Source organism: Chlorella variabilis (genome assembly GCF_000147415.1).
Source record: "Chlorella variabilis unplaced genomic scaffold CHLNCscaffold_2, whole genome shotgun sequence".
NCBI classification, from domain to species: domain Eukaryota; kingdom Viridiplantae; phylum Chlorophyta; class Trebouxiophyceae; order Chlorellales; family Chlorellaceae; genus Chlorella; species Chlorella variabilis.
The window spans coordinates 1688701-1703659 of NW_005435086.1; the positions used below are offsets into that span (position 1 = coordinate 1688701).

Sequence of the window (14959 nt, forward strand, 5' to 3'; positions counted from 1 at the left end):
GCAGCTGCGTTCAGAGCGTCAACGGCGGGCTGCACACTGGCTTGGGAGTATGACCGTGGTGGCATTGGTGTGGCCATCATTCAGTGGCTTCTAATACCGCTGGCGGCGCCGCAGTGGGCAGTGTGGCAGCGTGTGGCTCCCAGTGTGGGCCAACTCACCCCGACTTCATCCTATTTTACCAGCCTGCTGGCAGCTATTAGCGCTGTGCATTACAGCCCAATGCAGAGGAACCATGTTACTCGGAAATGCCCCCTGGTTCACAGCTTACTAGCGGCCTGCACCGCCGCGATGACGACGGCCTCGATGCGGGCTGCCAAGTCATCTGCACACGGGCATGGCCACAATGAGGCTCTGCCAAAGGTGCACGGCAAGCAGAGCCAGCACACGCATGTCTCCCTCCTGCAACCGCCACAAGGCACCTGACTGCTCCGCCGAGACGCAGAAGCCGTGGGTCTGCGCCTCCACAAAAAAGCTCTCCACGCCCGGCACCTCCTGGTGCATCGCATCCCACTTCCATTGCTGCGAGGCAGCGATAGGTGGGGCAGTGAACAATCGCAGAAGGGCATGTGGGGACCCCTGCTCTCCGTTGTCGTTACCTTGCACCAGATGTCACGCGGTGCTCCAAACACGGCCCACCGGGATCCCAGCGCTGCTATGTGCCACCATGGAGCGGGTGCAGAGAGCGTTTCAAACTCGGTAAGGCCCATGTAGAGCCCATTCTCAACGCAGGCAGGTGTGGTGAAGACTGCACGGGCAGCGAAGTATGATTAGCAGTGCGAGGGGCATTGTGCAAAAAAACAACACATGCAGACGTACCCAGACTGCCGCACACCCACCTCGCGCTGCAGTGTGAACGGCATGCGGGTCCATGCCAGGCGCCGCCAGCCGCACTATTCCTCGCCGCAACCCCAGCGGCAAATAGCCCAGCGCGCCCGCCACTCTCCCAAGCAGCGTGTGGTGGCGGGTGAGCCATGCAAGGCGGCGCTGCCGGCCGCAGTTGGGGTCCACTGAAGGGCAAAGGCAACCGGAGGCATCAAGGCACTGCATCGCTTTAGGAGCCAGGGCAGGCCCAGCCTGGTCACAGCAGGCGAAGCCCCACAGCTGTGCATCATGCTCTTCTTGCCTTGCAGGAATGGCATGAGACCAATGACCTTCACAACGTTGGAGGGCGGCCGCTGGTTTCGCTCCTTGCCCTCGCCTCGCTCCTGCTCTTCTCCGCGGTGTGGTAGTGGCCGCCCCTGCTGCTGGTCCTGCTGCCCCTGCTGTCCTCCCTGCCGCTGCAGCTCAGCCACCAGCTGCGCCTGCATGTCGCCACCATTGCCAGCTGGTGCCTCATCATCAGCGCCCCCCTCCCACTCCCGCGCCGCCACACTGTCCAGTGCATGTGCCGTGGCGTGGCTGCTGCCCAGGTGGTGCGCCTCGAGGCGGTGGACGGCGTGGATGGACATGAAAGCGCCTGCCGGTGGGGGGCGGGTTTTGTCAGGCAGAAAGAGGGGCTGTGAGGCTTGGATCGACCAGCTGGCCACATCAAGCGCCAGTGCTCATTGCAGCCGCAGCCAGCCTCCCGCCACCCACCGATGCTGTGCCCCAGGATGACCAGCGGCGGCCGCCCGGCGCCCACAAAGTGCTGCCTCAGCAGCGCCACCTTGTGCTGGATTTGCTCCTCCAGGGAAAAGACCCGCCCGGGTGGGGTCAGGCCCTGGCCATCCTGCAGGCACAGCCGAGCAGGAGCGGGAGAGTCGCGCTTGCTGCACGAAGGCATGACATCCTCAGTGCGGCAACCCAAGCTGAGGCGCCGCACCGTTGCGTGACAGCCCGTCGAGCCGGGCGTGTGCGGGCCAGGCCTGCCTCCTCACCATGCCCAGGTTGGAGATCGCGGTCACGTGTGTTCGGCCCCCCAGCTTGGCATGCAGCGAGCGCATAAAGGGCTGGTAGAAGGGCGCTGCCCCAGGGTTGCCAGCGATGACCAGCAACTGCACGTCAGCATCTCCGCATGCCCGCAGATCCAGCACTTCAGTCGGCAGGCCCTCCACGTCCCAGATGTCAAAGGTCAGATGCGGCTGGGTGCTGCCGCCGGTGGTGACATCGCCGCCACCAGCGGCTGAGGCGTCGACACTGCCGCCTCCAGTGGCTGAGGCCTCGACTCTCGGTTGGGCGCCGCAGCTGCCGCCGAACGAGGCGCCGCAGACGCTGTCGCCCATTGCCCTGCCCGCCCTAGCCTCGCTGGTGGATGAGCTGCCAGCCCTCCTGGGTGTCGCAGGAGGCACCAACTGAGCGGCTGTGCCCGTTTGAAGTGTCCTGAACCTGGCGAGTCTGGGAGGGAGCATGGGCGAAAGCTGGGGCGTGCCAATTGGCGATCCTCACACAATGCACAGGTGATCCCAGAGCGAAAGGAGGTCCCCAACAAGCAAAATTGAAGCGGCGGACGTGGCAAGCTTGCTTGGCTTGGACGCTATGCACTTCATCAGCGCATTCAGGGACGTCTGTATGTAACTTGGAAGTGCTCGTCGGGCGTAGTTGGCTGTGGGTAAGCCTGGGGTTCACTTGGCACACATGAAACCCAGAGTGATCGTTGCCCGCGGCCTTGTAAACAGCCTCTACTACAGGTCTGTGTCGGTTTACAAGTGAGCAACCAGGCAGCGCCGCCCAAATGCAACCGCCGCTGCCGCCGCTGCCTACCTTGCCGCAAGTGACGCCGCTGCCTGCTGCAGGAGCCATGGTTCTGGGGGAGGAGGAGTGGCGCTGCCCCACTTGCCTGGATCTTCTCTACAAGCCGGCAGTGAACACGACCTGCGGGCACATCTACTGCTTCTGGTGCCTGCACAAGGCCATGTCGCCGTACACGCCGTCCTCCTGCCCGGTCTGCCGAGCCAAGTACACGCACCTGCCGGCCATCTGCCCCAAGCTGCACCGCTTCCTTTCGTGCCAGTTGCCCGAGCGGTATGCAGCGCGCAGGCAGGAGACTGAAGGTGTGGCGCGGCCCCCTGTGGTGGCATGCCTCACCCCTCCATCCGTGTGTGCACTTGGCTGGACAGCCTGGCGGCAAGCCCCTGCCAACCCTCCTCCCCAATCCCCCCGCACCTGCAGCCGAGGAGCGGCAGTCTGGGGGTGCCTCGCCCGACCCAGAAGAGGCGGGCCCGCTGCCGCCGCCCGCCAGCCCCGGCGCCTGGCGGCCCCTGCACTTTGCCTGCGACAGCCCCGCCTGCCGCAAGCTGCTGTGCCGCCCCGTGGTGCTGACCTGCGGCCACTCGGTCTGCCAGCTCACCTGCCTGCCGAGCTGCTGCTGCTGCGGCGGCGGCGAGGGCGCCACCGCCTGGGAGTGCCCCGCCTGCGGCATGGCCACCCGCCAGCCCCCTGCCGTGTGCAAGCAGCTGGGCGACCTGCTCGTTCAGCTCTTCCCAGAAGAGTCTGCGCGGAGGGAGGCAGAGTGCCAGCAGGCGGCGCAGGAGCGGGTTGCAGCGGAAGGAGGCGGCGGTGGCAGCGGCAGCGTGCAGCCCCCGAGCCAATCACAGCAGGTGCGGGGCGAAGCGGCGGCGGGGCAGGGCGAGGAGGCCGGCACGCCGCGCGCGCCTGCGGCAGGCAGCGCAGCAGGCAGCCACGCGGCGGCGGGCGCTGGCGAGGAGGGTGGCGCAGGCGGCGGCGGCGGAGACACTGGCCCCTGGGGGCCAGCCGCAGCAGCAGGCGCTGAGCCCGGCGCTGGCCACCGCGCTGCGGCGGCGCCAGGCTGCGGGCGGGCGCAGTCAGGAGCTGGCTGAGCGGCTGGAAGCCAACCTGCAGCAGCTGACGGGCGACGCCTACACACACCACGGGGTCGGCTGCGACGGATGTGGTGCGGGGCGGGGCGGTGCGGGGTGTGGGTCAGTCGCGGGGCATCTGTGCTGTGCTGTGGTATGCTGTGTGTGCTGGCGTTGCCTGCGCAGCCGCGACTCGGGCGGCGCCCTGCGCTGCGCCTGTCCCGCCGCTGGTCTTCTGCCCAGCCCCTGCCGCCGCTCCTGGTCCCAGCCGACGTTGCCAGCGTGCCGGTCGGCGGCGCCCAGCGGCCATGCCTGCGCTGCGCGGCTATGCGTGCAGGTCTGTACCCCATCCAGGGGCGGCGGTACCAGTGCCGGGACTGCCCCGATGCCATGGGCTTCGACCTGTGTGGCGCATGCATGGACCGCGGGCTGTCCGACATTGTGGGCAGGTGGGCTGGGGGCTGGGGGCAGGCACCAGGGCGGGGACAGTCGGGAGGCGGTCCCTCCCTTGGTTGTCTGCTCAGTGCGCGGATGAGGCTGCCTGCACAGTGCGCCGCATCCACAGCCACCGCTGCCTGCCCCTCGCTGCCCGCAGGTTCAACCAGAAGCACACGCCGGAGCACCGCATGCGCCTTGTGCGCCCCCGCGTCACCGCCATGCACATGCTGCAGGCGAGTGCCCCCCCGCCTCCCCTACCCATTCACCGGCAACCGCGCTGCTGCTTCTTGCACACAGGCAGCCGCTCCGCCTCCAGGCCCACCCTGACCTGCGCAGCCGGTGTGCCACCTGCCTGCCACATGCAGGCTGCCAACCCGGAGCTTCCCATGGACCAGCTGATGTGGCTGCTGGAGCTGACGCTGACGGGAGGGGATGAGGAGGAGCAGCGGGCGCCGCCGCCGCCGCAGCAGCAGCAAGGGGACCGGCACGCGCCACCACAGCAGCAGCAGCAGGGCCCGCCGGCGCCTGCAGGTGGCGGCGGCAGCAGCGGTAGCGGCGGCAGTGGTGCAGCGGTGGATGGGGCCGCTGAGGAGCTCGAGTTCCCGGCACTCCGGCGGGGCCCACGGCCGGCATACGACGCCGCGGCGCAGGAGCCCTCCCCCTCTGCCCATGCCCGCCCGCAGCCGGCGCCGGGGCAGGGGGCGGCAGCGGCAGCCAGCCAGGGGCCGGGAGAACGAGGGCTGATTGGCGGCTCTGACAGCGGCGAGGAGCAGGAGGTGCACGTGCCCCTGGAGAGTGTGCTGGGAGGAGAGCAGGGGGCGCCCAGCCGGTAGCCTCCCGTCTGTTTGTGGCCCCCATTCCCTGGAACATTGCTTGGCAATTTGTACAGCCTTTTCCACTCCTACCATTGCTAATGCCCTGACCTTTTGTGCACCATACCTGCTCATTTGGTGTGAAGACTGTGGCGGCGGCGGCATGCTTTGCATGCTGGCCTAATTCCGAGCACCAAACCCGGAACATACCCTTGTCTTTGGACTCGAATCGAAAGATGTCTTCCTTCTTCGCACCAGGATGGTGCCGGCAGCACGTAGACTTGCTACCCTGCTGGGGCGCCTTCTCCTGCCGGCCCCTCCTAAACTCGAAGAGCAGCATCGTGTCGCCCGCCTCCAGGCACAGCTAATCGGCTACCTGCAGCGCCTGAAGGCCGCCGAGGAGCAATGCCGAACCTGTAGCGGCGGCGGCGCCCTCACCGAGGCGCTAGCCGACACGATTGGCTTCGAGCTGCAGCGGCGGCCATCGGGCATCCAGCACCCCGACGCCGGCGATGGGGTGTTCCTGACGGCAGGCGGCTGCCCCGCCGGCGGCATCCTGACGCTGTATCCGGGGCTGGTGCACGACATGGGCGACTTTGTGCTGCTGCTGGGGGTGTCGGCTCCAGACGATGCCTGCGCCCCTGCCCCGCCCGCATGGACCCTGGACAACCACTACCTGCTGCAGCTGCGCTGCCTCAACGCCGCATGCCTGGTGGACGGCCAGCCTGGCGGCCTGTCCGCCCAGCGGTTCCAGGCAGCGGCCGCCTCCTGGGCGGCTGGGCAGCCAGAGGCCGCCCTCGTCAATGCCAGCTGGCTGGCGCTGGGCGGGCAGCAGCGTGCGGAGCTCGATGGGCGGCTTGGATGCGAGGCCCTGCTGCGGCAGGCAGCCCTGGGACACATGCTGAACCACGGCCCGGCAGCTGCCGCCAATGCGGCCTTTGACATGTGCCCCTTGCCGGCCGCCCTGCCCCCCTCGCTGCAGCGCTACGTGCCCTCGCTGAGCGTCGGCGGGCGCGGGGAGGAGGAGGTGCGATGGGTGCCGCTGGTCACCGCCCGCACCGCCCTGGGCGCCACCGCGGGCAGCCCAGTGGAGCTGCTGGTGGACTACGGCATTAACCCGCTGAGCCTGGGCTTCAGGCCCTGGATGTGAGGCTCGGCTGTTGGGACACCGCTGGCCGCCAAGCCTGCTTTGTGCCGGCCATTTTGCTCCATGACTGCCCTGCCTGGACCTTTCATGCTATTTCATGTTCCACCTCTGCGCTCTTTCATGCCTGTAGACCATTGCGGGCTACCGCATGCAATGCAAACGGCAACCATTTCAGGGTCTCGTTAACAATTGCAAGTGCGGCGGGGCGTCAGATGCATCCTCCCAAGTGGCGGCGGGCAGCAGTGAACTGAGCATAGCCAGCCGTTGACGAGTGCATGCATTGAGACGGCACTGGAATGGGTGGGGCACGCGAACGCTCCAAGGAGGCGGCTGTGAAGCCACGAAGAAGCCGCTGCCGCCTCTGCCGCCTCCGCCGCCTCCCGCTATGCGCTCCCGGCGACAGCGCTTGGTGCCGTTCAGGTCCTGAATGCCTTACATTTTGTATAATGCCGGTTTGAACTTGGCATGCTCAAGTTCATGGGGAGCGGAGTTGCGTAAAACTTGCCCTCCGGGAGTGCCCCCTCAACGGCAGTTGACCCTTTGGGGGTCGCACACAAAGGGGACGAATTTCTCTGCCTTCATGTCGAGATTTTGCGTTTAAACCAGAGAGCCAGAGAGCCTGAGAGTGCCAGCCGTGTACATGCGTTGGTGATGTGAGAGGCATGGAAAAGAGCGGCAAGCGCAAGCCGCCCGTTCTCCGCCACGTACTCTCATCTCAGCAGCGAAGAGCGGCCGCGGTGCATCTGGGGGGTGGCACCGCCACGGAGCTGGGCAAGCGGGTTCTGGCGCTGCGGTGAGCGGCCGCCGCTGGCGGGTCGCCGGCGTGCGTTGCAGGCGGCGCGTGGCACACAAAGCTAAGCACCTTTTTGTTGTCCTCATCATTTCGCTGCAGTCAGAAGGAGATGCAAGACATGTTTGAAAGGATATACGGGGTTCCCACGGCCAGCTGCAACAACGGTGAGTGCGGGAATCATGCAATGGCCTACCTACGCTACCAGCTGCGGGGCTCCCCTGGCAGAACGCGGGTTATGCATGGCCCAGTGCCACGTGGGTACCAAGATACTGCCTGGAACCCTGTGCTGCAGCGTGGCTCAGAAGCAAACTGCTGCGAGGTGCGTTTGCGGGTCGCTCGGGCAACAGCTGCGCAACTACCGTGCTTCCTACCATCCGCGCAGTGGGCCATGCGGCCGCTCTGCTGAGCACTACCGCCGTATGCGCTCTAACGACGGTGCAGGCCTGGAAAGTGCCTCCCCCTTCCCCACTTTGCCTGCCTGCCCCTGCCTGGCCTGCAGCGGTGGGACTGGAGCCTGGCTGGCGGCCCCAAAGCACGGCCTCAGTGTCTGCCGCACCGGCCGACCCCGGAGACTGCAGCCGCTACGGGCGGCGGCGGCGTGTGGTGGTGCGGCCTGGCACATCACAAGGCGGAAGCCAGGAAGATGGGGACGCGAGCAGCGAAGTCAGCGAAGCGGATGAGGAGGGAGCCGCCAGCCCACAGCGACGCCGCAGGCGCTCCTCATTGCCAGCAGCCAGGCGCGGCAGCCAGAGCGGATCCCGCCATGCATCTGACGGCAGCACCGCCGCCCCAGAGGCAGCGCTTCCCACCTCTTCAGCAACCAGCGCTGCCGCCGGCTGGGGCGGGCCCCACTGGGAGCGGATCCCGGCCCCGCAGGCCGCGCCTCCGGCCGCTCTTGCCCGTGGCAAGCTGGCTTCCAGCAGCCGCGACAGCTCATCCGCGGCCATCCTGTCGCAGAAGGCCCGGGCTGCACCCGGCTTCGCAGCGATGGCACCGCGTGCACCTCCATGGCTGCCAGCAGCAGGAGGCATGCCGCAGTCTGCTGGCGTGGCGCCCCCCACACAGAGGGTCTCCTCGCTGGCGGCGCTGCTGGCCGCTTCAGCTGAGCAGCCGCCGCCTGCCGCTGTTGAGGAAGTAAATGGCGGCGCTGCCACTGCACCTCTGGAGCGGTCCCTCAGCGCCCAGCTTCAGAGACTGTACACTGCCTGGGAGCAGGGCCAAGTGATTTTTGACAACCTGTAGGCCTCTAGCAGGCATTGCAGGCACCCGTGCTCGCCGAGCGACATACTCCAATTTTTGTTGCACCATCATAATGCAATGCCCTTCTGATTCAAACTTGCGTCCACTACCTCTTTCAAGGCCCTCTAATAAGAACGCATTGCATTTGGCTCCATCTTCCCGCTGCATAGATGCTGAGAATTGAGAAAGACCTGATGTATCCCCTTTCTAATTTACCAGTTTCTAAACAAGCGCCAGCAGAGCAGCCAAGGTCTGGTTGTGCGACGGCTCTATCGGCTCAACCACTCGCTGTAGCCGGCTTGCGGAAGCAGCCGTGAACAAACACGCGACGCATGGCGGCGCCGGTCTTGCGGTTCCGCATCTGCAGCCGGCAGCACGCATTGCAGAGAGCCTCCACTGAGAACCAGGGGCCATGCAATTGGCAAGGCCTTCCAGGGCGTGCATCAGGGCGTGCCCCCCCGGCTCCCACGCCGCACCTGCACCCGCGCATACTCGCACTCCACCTCCTCAAACCCAGCCGCCGCCGCCGCCGCACGCAGGGCCTCCACGCTGAAGAAGTAGGCCAGCGTGCCTTCGCTGCAGGCAAGCAGGAGAGCACGGCTCATGGGATGACAAGCAGTGACCGAGAGCCAAGCAGGCAGGGTGGGGGTGGGGGGGTGCCGGCCCTGGCAACAGCTCCCGCCCGCCCGCATGGCCCACCTTCTGCGGTACAGGCTGGGCCCCAGCATCTGCGCCCCCGGGAACCGCAGCTGGGCCATGTCGTACAGCCCATAGTCCCTGCAGGCAGCAGCATCAAGAACTCCAAAGTAAGCTGGCGGAGTGTAGGTTCAGCACCGAGCCCCCTGGATGGCTCCGAAAAAAGCAGCCACCTGCCCCCAACCCGGCCGGCCCGCACCTGAAGAGCAGCAGACCCCCAGGGCGGAGAGCAGCAAAAGCATGCGCCAGTGCAGCGCCGTGCGCCTCTGGTGGAAGTGCCGACAGAGTGAACACCAGCAATAGGCTGTCGGCGTGCAGGCCTGCCAGTGGGCTGCCGCTGCTGCCGTCGCACTCGCTGTGCGCGCTCCCATTGGCGGCGGCATCCAGCACCAAGGTGTGGATGCGGCTGCACCCCAGCCTGCTCCCCGGCACGGCGGAACATGTGCAGCGCTGTGGGGCTGATGTCGCAGCCGGTGACGCGGCAGGAGGGGTTGGCCTTGAGCACCGGGAGCAGCGCTGCAGGGAGCAGAGGGCCACACGGTGGGGCTCGGGGCGGATAGATAAACGCAGGCCCCGAGCACGGGCCTCTGCACGCCTCAGCCAGCAGCGCAGCGCACCCGAGCCGCAGCCGCAGCCAATCTCGGCAATGTGCTGCGGCGGGTGGGCCACCGCCAAGGAAGGGAACTCCAGCATCAAGTACCTGCGCCTAGGCACACGTTCAAGGCATCGACACAGCTGGAGCCTTGTTTGGAGCCCTAACAAGCGCCAGAAGCCAGGCCCCACTCCACCCGCTGCCAGCAGGAGCCAGCACCGCCCCATGCCTCACCGCTTCTCCTTGAAGAAGCGCGCCTGGCTGTGCTGCGCATGAAACCGCTCCCAGCTGTCGTCAGACTCGTAGCCACTGCTGCCGCTGCTGCTGCTGCTCGCCCAGCTGCCCTCCTCGCCAACGCTGCACCGCGCCGCCTCTGCCAGCCCAGTCGCCACGACTGCGGCTTGCTGCCTGCTGTGCCAGCGCACTCCCTCCTCCTGCCCCTGCTGCTGCAGCAAATGCTGGCGCAGCTCGCGGCGCTGCCGCTCCACCGTGGCCACCCCTAATTCTGCCACCTCCTCCCAGGCAAAGTCGGCAGAGTGGTACTGCGCAGCTGGCTGCGTGCCGTCTCCCACAAAGCCGCGGCAGCGTACTCTGCGGCCAATGCAGGCCTCGGTGGCGGGAAGCCAATCCAAACTGCTGCCACTGCTGCCACAAAGATGCCGGGATTCGGGCCGCAGGCGCGTCACCGCGCGACAGCGATGTGTGGTGTGTGGGTTGGCTGGGCGGGCTGCCGGTGCCGCTGCTGCTGCCATTGCGGAGAGAGCAGCCAGAAATGAGCTGGCTGCCGGCATGCTGCTAACCTAAGGATGAAATGCTATCGCTGCTGCTAGTGGCTGCTGCTGCTAGCTGCGCAGCAACCCTGCTGCGTCTGCGGCAGCCGGGCGTCAGAGGAACAGCTTGCGCAGCTGCGCAGCCTCTGCCGCCATCTCCTCTGGTGTGCGCACCTTGCGCTCCTTGTCAAGGTCCAGCTTCTCGCCCCTGGTAGGAAGACAGGCAGGAGCCAGAGTTGGTGGTTGGATGGGTAGGTGGGTGGTGGTGGAAGAGGAGCAGAGGCGTGCCCAAGGCACGGTCCAGAGGCAACAGGAGGCAAGGCGGGTCCCCTGTCCAGGCATTGGTGGAGGCAACCGGGAACGTGCACACGCAGCACCTGGCCCACCCTGCCCAGCTGCAAGGATCCGTGCCCTGCTCACGTGTGCGAAGCTGCGGCGTCCTGGGATGCCTCGTCTATCGCGTCGTACACCTCGTCGTTGCGCTGGAAGTCGCCCGGCCTCCTGCAGGGGGACGCCGCGTGGGCTGTGTGCTGAGCTTCCACACCACGCCTGACCACATGCCCTGCTGCCCAGCAACCTTGCGCGCCGCACCTGGGCAGTATGTGCACGTGCACGTGCGGCACCGTCTGCCCCGCCTGCGGCCCGTCCTGAATGGCTAGCGTCAGCGACTGGGCGCTGAAGTGAGGCTCGACGGCGGTGCCCACGCGCTGGGCCAGGCACCTGCAGGCACGCTAGCGGCATGAGAGACGGTGGTGCCGGCCAAGCGGGGTGGCAGCACCATGGAAGCACTGTCAGCCAAGGGGGCGCCTGGAGCAGCAGCGGTGAGCCAGCTGCAAGGTGTGCTGCAGGCGCACCAGAGGTCAGCCACCTCTTCAGGCGCCAGCTCAGCAAAGCGTGCCACGACGCGCTTGGGGCTGACCAGCACGTGCCCCGGCACCACCGGCTTCAGGTTCACTGCACCCAGAGATGAGCATGCACCAGTGAGAACACATGAAAATGGGCAGATGCTCTTTCCCGCCCGCTGCGTATCCTGCCGACCGCTGCTCCAGCCCCCTGGTCTCACCAAAAGCAAAGCAGTGGGGCGAGGTTGCAAACACCTCCTCGGCAGCAATCTTCCAGGGGCCAAACAGGTACTCCTGCGTGAGGCAGCGCAGAGAGAGTGTCGGGGCAAGTCCACAGGCGAGCGGCTGGGCGGCGGCGACAGTGACAGGCAGGGCGCACCTTGAAGTCGGCGTTGCTCATGCTCGCTGCTGGCCGGGCGCCAGCAGCTGCAGGGGGAAAGCGGGGGACAGGGAGCTTGCCGCTGCTGGGTGTTGGCGAGCGGCAGCAGAGGAGGGGAGAAGAGAATGCTGCCCTGAGCGTGCCAATGCGATGTGCTGATCGCATGGGTGGCGGATGCAATCCCTGAAGGGGCAATGGACCGAGTTGTGTTTGCCGTGCTGTGCCGTGGCAGGGTGAAGGCGCCGAAGGGAGTTACGGGCTCACAGACGCTTGTCTCCATGTGGTGACTCTTATTGAACGAGTGGGAAACGGTGCGGGGGCGTCTGCGCGCCAGTCATTCTGCAAAACACCGCATGCATTCTCTTGATGGACCAAGGACAGTCGGTTGAAGCCCTCCCTAGCGACCAGAATCCTTCAAGCGGCCATGAGCAGCCTCGCCTGACGAGGCAGCAGAAAAGGCTGCGCCGGCAGCGCCTGGCCAAGCTGTATGCACGCGCAGCAGCGCAGGTGACCTTTCTGGCAGCCTGAGAGTGCGCAGCCGCGGGGGGCTGCGCCCTGATGCGCCTGTCGCGCAGCGGTGCGGTGGCGGCAGCCGAGCAACTTGCCTGGCTTACCCCTGCAGGAATCAAGCCACAGCGAGGCAGCCGAGGACTACGTGCTCCAGCAGGCATACGAGCAGCACCTGCGCCAGCTACAGCAGCATCACCCGGAGGCGCACGGCAGCGACTCGCGGCAGGGCCGGCAGCAGGAGCAAGGTGCACGCGGAAAGGCCGTGCACAAGCGGGGACCGCAGGGCGGCCAGCAGCAGCAGCAGCAGCAGCAGCGCTCTGCCTTTGGCGGAAGCAAGCGGCGTCGACGGGGCGGCGGCGACGGCACCGGCGGCGGTCCGGGCGGTGCGGCAGGTTCGGTTGACACGCTCACCAGTTCAGCGGCGCTTGCAGTGCCCGCTGCACAGCCCGCGCAGCAGCTGGCGCACATCAGCGAGCTGCGTGAGTCGCCGCGTGGGCAGCAGGAGCAGCGGCAGCCGCTAGCAGGGCCACCTGCTGAGGGGCTCGCGCCGGCTGGATTGCTAGCGACGCCGGCGGCGCCCGCCTGTGGTGCACCCGTGCCTGGGGGCGAGGCAGCAGGAGAAGACGGCAGCAGCGGCTCTCCGCGCCGGCTGGATTGGTCTGCACCGGCGGCGCTGGTGGGACAGGCGCTGATGCAGCGGCAGGAGGTGGAGGTGGCGGCGGAGGTGGCTGCCAAGATGGCAGGCGTGTGCCGCCTCGACATGTCGGCAGCCGCGCTGCTGATCGGCAGCCAGCTGGCGCCTGGCACGGCGCAGCAGCTGCCCCGGCCGGAGCCTGCCGCACCTGCAGCGGGGCTGCCGGCAGCAGCAGTGGGGGTTGAGGATGCGGCAGCACACGAGCAGGTGGAGGTCGAGGACGCCACCGCCGGCACGGCAGCGGCAGCGGCGGGCCCCGGCGGCGCCCAGCGCCAGCGCCGCGGTCCCGCCGTGCACGGCAACTACCACCGGTACTACGGGTACCGCTTCTTTGGAGACCAGCGGCCCGAGGACCCGCGCCTGGCGGTGAGCGGGGCTCTGGATTGGTGGTGCCATGAGGCGGGGCGGGGCGGGGTGGGGCGGGGCAGGGCGCATGCAGGGTGCTGGTAGGGTAGTCCCAGGAGGCGGCAGGAGCCCCTGCAGCCGCTCAGCACAACAGCCAGCACAAGCCAGCCAGCCAGCGGCCCCCTGGCCATCGTGCTGCTGGTGCCGCCGCCCTATCTCGGCACCTGCCTCTCCTGCCCTGCCCCCGCCCCGCAGGTGTTTGAGCGCACGTGGTTTGCGCGGCGGCGGTGCCTGGATGTGGGGTGCAACGAGGGGCTCATCACGCTGGCGCTGGCCCAGCGCTACCACCCGCGCAGCATGCTGGGGGTGGACATAGACGGGGCGCTCATTGCGCGGGCGTGCAGGTGGGGGGGGGGTGGGCGGGGGCGGCGGGGTGGCGGCGTCGCTCGCCTGCTTGTGGGCGGTGGGTGGTGTGACGGTTCTGTGTATTATTGTGCTGTGGGGGTGGGGGTTGCAGCCTTGAGCCGCGCCGCGCCGTGGCGCCGTGCCTGCCCCTCTCCCTGCATCGCCCGCTGGGCAGCGCCAGAGAGTTACGCCCGCCACCCGCCCCGGTGGTGGCAGGCGTTGGCCAATGCTGCCTGGCGCCACAGCAGCCTGCGCGGGCTATCGGGCGGCCGCCCCGCGCCTCAGTGGGCCGCCGCCTTTCGCTCCCGCGCACACTCCCTCCCACGCATGCACCCGCCGCACGTGCTGGCCTTGGCTGGCTGCCTGCCTGGCAGCCGCCGCTCCCAGGGTCGCCCCGACCTCCCAGCGCCCCGCCCGCCTGCCCTGCCCCGCGCCCTCCGCTCTGCTGCTGCGCAGGCATTTGCGTGAGGCGCACACCTCGGCCACGGAGCGTGCGCGCCTGGTGCGCCGCGCAGGCGTGCAGCCGCAGGAGCGCAAGCAGGCCATCGCCGCCGCCGCCTCGCTGGGGCAGGTGTGTGCGGCTGCGCGGCGGCGCCCCGGCGGGCCCCTCCACACGCCACCCTGCCCTTTCTGCGCGTGCTGTGCCATGCTGCCCCATCCGCCCCGCCTCCACAGTGTTTGGCCCTCCCTACACGCCCCCACCTGTCGCCCCCACGCCTGCCCCCCGCCCCGCCCCGCAGACCCGCTTTGTGCACAGCGACTTCCTGGACAGCCAGGTGGCGGGCGCCAGCCTGGACACCATCACCTGCCTCTCCGTCACCAAATGGGTGCACCTCAACCGCGGCGACGCCGGCCTGCAGGCGATGTTTGGCGCCTTCTGGGCCGCGCTGGCGCCCGGCGGCCTGCTGCTGCTGGAGCCGCAGCCGTGGAGCTCGTACCGAGCGGCGGCGGGCAAGGTCCGGTGCGAGCAGGCGCCGCCGGGGTCCTTCTTCCACAGGTGGGGGGCGGGCGTGGCGCTGCTGGCGGAGCTGTGAAGGCTGCCGCCTGCGGCTGCGGCTGCCTGGCAGCAGGCCCCGCTGGCGTGTCCCGCGACTGCCGCTCGCTGCTCAGCATCGCCTGCCTGCCTGCCTGCCCGCCCGCCTTCCCTTGCATCCGCGCCGTGTGCCTGCAGGCAGGACGAGCTGCGCCTGCGCCCCGCCCAGTTTGCCGACTACCTGTGCGAGCAGCTGGGCTTCTGCCTGGTCAGGCGCTTTGGCGTGGAGGAAAGCGCGGCCGGGTTTGACCGCCCCCTGCTGCTCCTGCGCAAGCCGCACTAGCAGGCTGGCTGGCCCACAGGGGCAGCCAGCCACCGTTGTACCAACGGCCGTCAACCCTGTTTTGTATCGCTCCTTATCCAGCTTGTGTGTGCATGCTGGCCCCGCTCTGCAGCTTGTTGTCCTGTTTCGCATTCCACCCACCGTTGACCTGCCACCATTTCATCGTTTCAGGCACGGCAGCCGCCTCTTGTAAGCGCGATGACTCTTGTGGTTAAATGCCAGGATAGCCGCCAATGCAAGCGGCGAC

General features: G+C 67.8%; 4 protein-coding genes across 4 annotated transcripts; 2 read left to right on the forward strand and 2 right to left on the reverse strand.

The window, feature by feature from the left end:
* Positions 1 to 257: 257 nt before the first annotated feature.
* On the reverse strand, positions 258 to 2201 carry CHLNCDRAFT_137997 (hypothetical protein; the record flags this gene model as incomplete). Its single annotated transcript, XM_005851481.1, has 5 exons — positions 258 to 322; positions 420 to 519; positions 1152 to 1456; positions 1576 to 1708; positions 1857 to 2201. 5 exons carry the CDS (start codon positions 2199 to 2201, stop codon positions 258 to 260), a joined length of 948 nt encoding a protein of 315 aa, XP_005851543.1.
* A 449-nt stretch (positions 2202 to 2650) lies between these two features.
* CHLNCDRAFT_49994 (hypothetical protein) lies at positions 2651 to 8166 on the forward strand (the record flags this gene model as incomplete). Its single annotated transcript, XM_005851191.1, has 12 exons — positions 2651 to 2969; positions 3088 to 3515; positions 3580 to 3844; positions 4072 to 4183; positions 4330 to 4369; positions 4538 to 4954; positions 5131 to 5259; positions 5343 to 6130; positions 6262 to 6326; positions 7024 to 7088; positions 7424 to 7587; positions 7992 to 8166. 12 exons carry the CDS (start codon positions 2651 to 2653, stop codon positions 8164 to 8166), a joined length of 2967 nt encoding a protein of 988 aa, XP_005851253.1.
* Positions 8167 to 8360: 194 nt separating this feature from the next.
* On the reverse strand, positions 8361 to 11463 carry CHLNCDRAFT_56758 (hypothetical protein; the record flags this gene model as incomplete). The annotated part of the gene is made up of 12 exons (XM_005851482.1): positions 8361 to 8524; positions 8640 to 8739; positions 8863 to 8940; positions 9059 to 9375; positions 9477 to 9559; positions 9686 to 10042; positions 10346 to 10429; positions 10642 to 10722; positions 10813 to 10941; positions 11076 to 11175; positions 11285 to 11357; positions 11443 to 11463. The coding sequence occupies 11 exons, from the start codon at positions 11461 to 11463 to the stop codon at positions 8671 to 8673; spliced, it is 1392 nt and encodes a 463-aa protein (XP_005851544.1). The 3' UTR covers positions 8361 to 8524; positions 8640 to 8670.
* Positions 11464 to 11929: 466 nt separating this feature from the next.
* CHLNCDRAFT_56759 (hypothetical protein) lies at positions 11930 to 14918 on the forward strand (the record flags this gene model as incomplete). The annotated part of the gene is made up of 6 exons (XM_005851192.1): positions 11930 to 11949; positions 12073 to 13012; positions 13247 to 13395; positions 13853 to 13967; positions 14137 to 14393; positions 14568 to 14918. The coding sequence occupies 6 exons, from the start codon at positions 11930 to 11932 to the stop codon at positions 14710 to 14712; spliced, it is 1626 nt and encodes a 541-aa protein (XP_005851254.1). The 3' UTR covers positions 14713 to 14918.
* Between the last annotated feature and the right edge of the window lie 41 nt (positions 14919 to 14959).